At 35.5% G+C, this 6,795-nt stretch overlaps 1 protein-coding gene across 1 annotated transcript; it reads right to left on the reverse strand.

Moving 5' to 3' along the window:
* Window positions 1-743: 743 nt before the first annotated feature.
* Window positions 744-5,005, reverse strand: LOC18054001 (sodium/calcium exchanger NCL). The gene is made up of 7 exons (XM_006451684.2): window positions 4,401-5,005; window positions 3,701-3,892; window positions 3,264-3,445; window positions 2,142-2,287; window positions 1,735-2,011; window positions 1,345-1,653; window positions 744-1,123 (listed from the first exon to the last, which is right to left on the reverse strand). The coding sequence occupies exons 1-7, from the start codon at window positions 4,819-4,821 to the stop codon at window positions 875-877; spliced, it is 1,776 nt and encodes a 591-aa protein (XP_006451747.1). The 5' UTR covers window positions 4,822-5,005; the 3' UTR covers window positions 744-874.
* Between the last annotated feature and the right edge of the window lie 1,790 nt (window positions 5,006-6,795).

The raw sequence follows: 6,795 nt of genomic DNA on the forward strand, positions 1-6,795 counted from the left end.
CAAGCCCAAGATATCAACTATTTTAGATTTTGAGGGTTATTCAAACATTTTTTTTTAATTTTAAAAGCACCTCATTAATTATCATTTTTCTAACAAATAATATGATTTTATTTCCATTCCAAATTTATCTAATTAATCCCCCAATATCTTCAAAACTTTGACTGGTGAACGGAACTCTATTGTTGGTCCTATTTTTACCGTTGCGTAGCCTCCAATAATACTGAAATTTAATTCAAAGGACACCGAAAAACGATGGAACTTCACAACAGCATACAATACTCTTTGTAACGAAGCAAGTTACAAGTTGCAAGCTGGAATTGACGTATAAATTTGCTATCTTAAATTTGACCATCAAAGACTGAAGTAACCCAAAATCTTGGCCATATGAACCATGAGAAATGAGAGGAGAAAAGCATGTGTTGTATATAAAGTTTGGTTGGTGGAAGAGACAAGACAGGCACTTGATAGGTAACAAATTTCTCTGCATGTGTAATGGGGGTTTTTGATTATGTTGTCTTCTCTTTGATTTTGGGGCGTCCTTTTTTGTAACCCAACACACCACTGTAAAAATTCAAATTACAAAATGCCACTTGTCTCATATCAAACTAAAACGGTACCTTTTCGATTAAAGTTACAAAAGTTAAAACAACCTATACACAAAAGTAAAACAACGATACACAGGAAAAGTAATTACAAGGGGAGTATAAGTAATGACTAATCTATATGCCCAACTAAAAACAAGGTTGATAAAACTTAGACCAAATCCATAAAGCATCGAATTAGAAAATTCAACTGTCTCATATCAAACAGAATGGTACCATCCGATAAAAAGTACAAAAAGTAAAACAACAGTACAGGTACTGAATTTCATGATCTACGACCAACCAAAGAAGTAATCAAGAACGTAAACCAGCGCCAAGGAAAACGGGTAAAGGGCGTAGGCAATTGAGCATGTCCAAAGGGGGAAATTGGTTCGGAAACTGGCAAAGGCACCCATCACTAAGCAAACTATAAGAATAACAAGGACTTCAGATGAGAAGTCCCACGTCAATCCTCTTGCGTAGACAAGAGCTAAGAAAACTGATAAGCAGAGGATGTTATTCATTGTTACGGCTCCATATAGCTGCAGAAATAAAAGAGAAATAAGATATCATGTAACAATCGTTAGAGCAGAAATTAATTATCCTCGTCAAGGGAATTGCTGACAGAGCCTTTTAATCACAGAAGCAACTAAAATCACATGAAGCACTTGCAATTGCTTAGGGCCACAGATTAAAGTGATTAATTATGTATTTTTTAATGCAAAGAAATATGATAGAAGTTAGAGAGAAATGAGAAACAAACCTCAGAAAACGTCAATGAGGCAGTTCTAATCTTCTTACGGCTGGCAAAAATAATTGCTGATACCGCTTCACTTGAGTTGGTGGCAAAAGGCAATGCAATAAATGAGATGAAGAATGAAGGAATACTTGTTGCTGCTGAAAAGTTATCAACAGCATCTACAAGTGGATCAGCAAATGCGGCAGCAATAATGGTTCCAATCAACAGCATCAAAACCGCTTTAAAGGAAACCCACTTCGGGTTTTCAACCCCCTCAGCGACCTCGTCACTTTCCTCCTCTGCTCCTAACAAAGCATGCTCCCTCTTTGTTTGCTGCACATGATTTGCAAGATATCATGGACTCAGTAGTAGTAAGCTCTAGAGGTAGAACGGACACACAATTCTGCAACTTACCAGGTGAAAGTCATCTAAAAATTTCATTGTGTGGGGACCGGGATCAGCAGAACCAGTTCTAGCTTGCATTGCCTCATTAAGCCATTTCTCAATGCCATTGATGAACTCTTTGATATCAATGTGACTATCATTAGAGGTATCAAAGTCGCTCAATACTTTGCTGACAGCATCATCCTGATCCAAGTCTATCTCTTCAAACCGAATTCCTATGATCAATGCTTTTAGTTCAGAAGCCGAAAGACGCTCATCTTTATTCTCATCTATTGCATCAAATAATCTGTCACAAAAACACAGTTATTGCAACAAGTGATAGGAAGTATCAATGGAACAAATATTTTCTTTTTCCTTTTTTTGAGGTGCAACGGGGAATGACTAAGGAACCAAAGTGTTAAAAAATAAAAACTAACTTTTTAATAACATCTATGTTAGGTTCTCCACTATCAGTCAGGAGTCTTCCCAAAGCACGCTGTCTCAGATGTTTCAAAATTCCTGATATCACATGCTTATGCTTTGCAAAAGCAAGACGCCTCTTCTGAATCCAAGGCTGAAAGACCTGCGCGTTGTATATGGACAGAAAGTAAAGAGCCAACATATAGATTTAAAATTCCCAAAAGTTGTTAAACAGTGGAAGAAGGCCATCCTTCAGGATACAAAAAAGGGAATGAGACGTTATCTCATGCTACCAAAGATCGAGACTGAAGGTTCAAACCATCATCAAGCTTCCAAATATGAGCCAGCAACTGCTCACTTCCAAGACTTTTCTGACTACCATGTAAAAAACTTTAACTCAATTGGCCTTCTAAGACACAACTCAGTTGTTTTGTGTAATCCTTCTAACAATTCATTACAAATACCACAAATAAATCATCATTACACTATTATCAATATGAAGGATTAGACTGTCACATACTCACAAGTGGTTAAAAACGCATGTGCTTTGGAAGAGGTGATAGATCATGATAATAACAAACTGACAATCATATCAAGAAAATTTCACATGCTGACTGAAGCAATACAAAATACCAAAGATCACAAACTCACATATCCTGCAAATTTAGTTTGTTAAATAAATTAGCATATAGGATTAGATCCAACACGTTTGAAACTCTCCAAAGATGACAAGAAATAATAACCGTGGCTCGGCGACTTAAGATTACTAGAAAGTTCACATGTAATACCAACTTCACACAGAAAAATGTGCAATGAATGGTACTATGTGATTTAAGTTTTCAGCATATTCTATACTCCTAGCTTTGATAGTAAATGGAGAGCTCAAAAAAGATCGCTGATGAATGCTTTACTTGATAAAGTACTGTTCTCTGCGATCCAGACAACCCAATAAACGAATAAATAAATAAGAGAAACAAAGACTTTTTGGCCCCCATATTCTCGTCCATTTTATATGACTAAAACAATTTAAAATTTCATGAACCTTTCCATATAAGATTTGGATTGATAGTCTAATAATTAGATACTTCAATTCAAACAAATTACATGATGCTATAGACAATGCTTAGAAGAACCAATACCTGATAGAGGCAATAAGAAATCAGCATTGAGACAGATAAAATAAGTGCAATCAAGACTGCTAAGTGTCTTCCTGAGGTTGAATTGAGCATCTGTGGTAGTTGAACAACAACAAATGGGATGACAGAGATAGCCATTATCCTAGCAGCATAGCAAGTCCAAACATCAGTACTAACACCAGTACCTGTCATGAAGGAGAATTTTTTTTTCCTCTCAGATTAGAAAAACATAATTGCAATCTACAACTGAAATAATAAATTCATTTTAGGTTTTCAGGTGCCTGTTCAGTGGCGGCTTCTGAACTCCAACTGTAGTATGGTTTCCATTTTTAATTTCTGCTAACTCATGCTGGGATACTGCATAATGCATAACAGGACTACTCTGCAGCACCATCTGAAAGGATAGGGAAATGATGAAAATTCTCAGTAAAGTGACATACCAGTTAAGCGGAATCCTTTCGTGTTTTGGCCATCTATCGCGACTGAATCTGACTCGCGAAGGTCACACTTCCCCACAACAACACAGGTTCCCCATATTACTGTACTAAGCATGACAGTTGACCCAGCTAGCAAGCCCATTCCCACTGAGACCTGACTTTGAGCAGTTTCTTTAGTTCCAGAGAGTCCAGATACTGTAACAAACAAATAAGATTGAATCAGAGGCAATACAAAGACAAACAATAATATATAGATTTCCAATTTTAATAAAATCCAACAGAGCATAATGGCCTCCAGTTTTTATTCCTTCAAACACTATAGGTTTTCATTTATTTAACCTTTTTTTTTTATTTCCTTCAAATTTCTATCTTCTAAAACTGAGTAATAGCCTTCAAAATTCAAAATTAAGATCTTGCTCATCCAATTAACAGACCGTCATATCTATAAAATCTAAATTAAAATCCTCTCCTCATTTTTATCATTTTCCCTTACTTTCTCGGCATCCAATTGAAAAAAAAAATGAACAAAGAGATCACAATCGAATATTACTTCGTTCACCTGAATTATCACCAAAAAACGAGTATCAGAACTCTAAACTCAAAACTATCCTCCTCTTTTCCTACACTTTCTCAGCAACAAAACAAACAACAACGAAAATTTTAAATATGATTTCCCAAAAAAACAAAAGGGAAAAAATCAAACCGAGAATGAGCATTGCATCAGGAAGGGCGCCGAGGATGGGAAGAAACAATCCACCGACGACACCGGGGCCGAGAATCTCGAGCAAAAGCTCACTGCCATTGGACAAATAAGTAGCCGCCACGTACATGAGATAGCCATAAACAATAATCAAAAACAAGTTCCCCAACACCGTGGTGGTGCAAGGCAAGAACCCGTAGGTCTGCTCGCACGTGGAGGAAGACGATTCCTCCTCTGCCTTAATGAACGGATTGAGCAGTAAGTACTGCGGGCCCCGTTGGTTGTGGTTATTGTTGCTGTTGATCCCATCGGAGATCAGATCGGACGGCGTAGAATAGGGGACGGATCTCGGGTGGACGGCACTGATCGCAAGGAGGAAGAGTGAGAGGAGGAAGAGTTGGAGTTTGTTACTGTTGTTATCCATCGCCTTTCTTTTTTTCCTTTGTTGAGTTGTGGATGAATTTGATGAGACTACAACATTAATTTACGATAATCTACTGGATAGAGAGAGAGAGAGTGAGAGCGCGTTGAAGCCGCGCAATGGCCGTGCCGAATGACTGTGAGATACCGAGGAGAAACAGTGTCGTATCATTCGTTAGTTTGTTACTGTTAGAAGCTAGTGACTTTTAAATATTAAAGGCAGCAACGGAAAATGGTAAGTTCACTTACTTTTTTTTAATTTACTATATTGTCCTTGCTATTTTTTGGTTTCTCGGAAAAAAAAAAACGGCCGACTAATAATAATGTGTCACTTAAGTTTTTATATTTACTCGATTAAGAATTGGTTTTCTTAGTTGTATCAAATAGGGCCCTGACCTTGGTCCAAAAAAAAAAAAAAAAAGAGGGCCCTGACCCCCCGTAACATCATTAGGCTAGGTAACGGGACGGGTTGGGATTTTTCGATCCTAATTCTATCCTAATTATCAATCAAGAGAAAAAAAGATATATTCTGAATCCTATCCTGAATAATAAATTAGGATAAAAATATATCATAACCCAATCAAGATTTTGAATTGTCTCAGATGACATGATCATTTTTCTATTATACGATACAGATTTAAACATTAACAAATGTCATACGTTTATAATTGGAATGTCATACACTATGACCGAGGAGTATATTTATTATTTATCAAAATGACTTGTCATTAATAAATGACCAATATCTCAAATTCATGTGATTCATCAAACTGATACATTTTTGAAAATCCTGATTTTGGAGACATTTGGTATCCCAATCGAGATTTTTAAACTTCTCAAATCTCGTTTTAAACAGTGAATCGGGATAAATTTGAGTCTCAATTTCAGATCCGAATAATCAATCAAGATAAAATTTTGTTTTGAATCTCACCTCAAATGGATCAGGATCCCAAATCCTAATCAAAATTCGAGAAATTTTGCCAACGCTAAACATCACCCCTTCATTGTGAAGTTATAGTTTTCTAATTTCTATCACAAAACATATTGGATAACATATATTTTTACCTATAAATAATGTTATCATTTTTGTTTTTCAAATTCAAAATTTTTCAAAAAATCATCATCCCATGCAAATTTCAAAACATTTTATGACAACATGAGATGGTTATCAAAACTCAATAAAATATGATTGTAACAGTGTCCAATTTGTGGGGGCACGGTATCATAGTCACAACGGAAAGTTATTAATTTTGTTGCCCACTAGGAAAGTCCAAAGCGTCAGAAGCAATTGTGGGATCATCATGAACAAGTGCTAAACTTTTAGTGGTGGGAAGGAAGCCAAGTCAATCATTCACCCGTGTCCACAGGATATTTCCTCTTGATTGTGGCGGTTTGGAACCTGGAAACAAAACATAACAAAATAGACTGCTGGATGCCAACGATGCCATCTACGAAATCCTGTATCGTTGGCTCTCGCTCGACGTCTTTGCTATTATGCCCCACGAGAATCGTACTCTTGTACTTACTTGTGCCCTCTTTTGATTGCTTTTCTTCATTTATGATGCCAAAAGAAAGTGTAAGGTAGGCTCTCTCACACAGCTGAAAAGTGGATTCGTGTGAGACACACAATTAAATTTGTGAGTGAGGTGTAACTTACAAAATCTGTAAGTTAGTAAGCTTCGGATAAAATGATATAATACGAGGAATAATAAAAAAAGTAAAAATTTATTTAGTCTCTGTATTTTAAAATTAATATCTATTCAGTTCTCATATTTTTTAAAATATTTTAAAATATCTATGTCGTTAAAGTATTGATATCTCTATTATTATTTTTTATTTTTTTGACTTATTTTTACAATATTACCTTTTTATAATAATTTTTTATTTTGACATTAATAAAAATAAAATAATTAAATTATTAATTTAACTCTAAAAAATAATATATATATATATATATATATATTAATTTTTTTTACAA

This window comes from Citrus clementina, unplaced genomic scaffold (assembly GCF_000493195.1).
Source record: "Citrus clementina cultivar Clemenules unplaced genomic scaffold, Citrus_clementina_v1.0 scaffold_1, whole genome shotgun sequence".
NCBI lineage: Eukaryota > Viridiplantae > Streptophyta > Magnoliopsida > Sapindales > Rutaceae > Citrus > Citrus x clementina.

Bases quoted from the DNA above. Each gene is read 5' to 3' on its own strand.
- LOC18054001 (XM_006451684.2), bottom strand. From the start codon at position 4,821: ATGGATAACAACAGTAACAAACTCCAACTCTTCCTCCTCTCACTCTTC. The intron at 2,288-3,263 runs GTATTGGTTCTT...TACAACGCGCAG, and splicing joins TTTCTTATTGCCTCTATCAG to GTCTTTCAGCCTTGGATTCA. The intron at 1,124-1,344 runs GTTTGTTTCTCA...TTATTTCTGCAG, and splicing joins CCTCATTGACGTTTTCTGAG to CTATATGGAGCCGTAACAAT.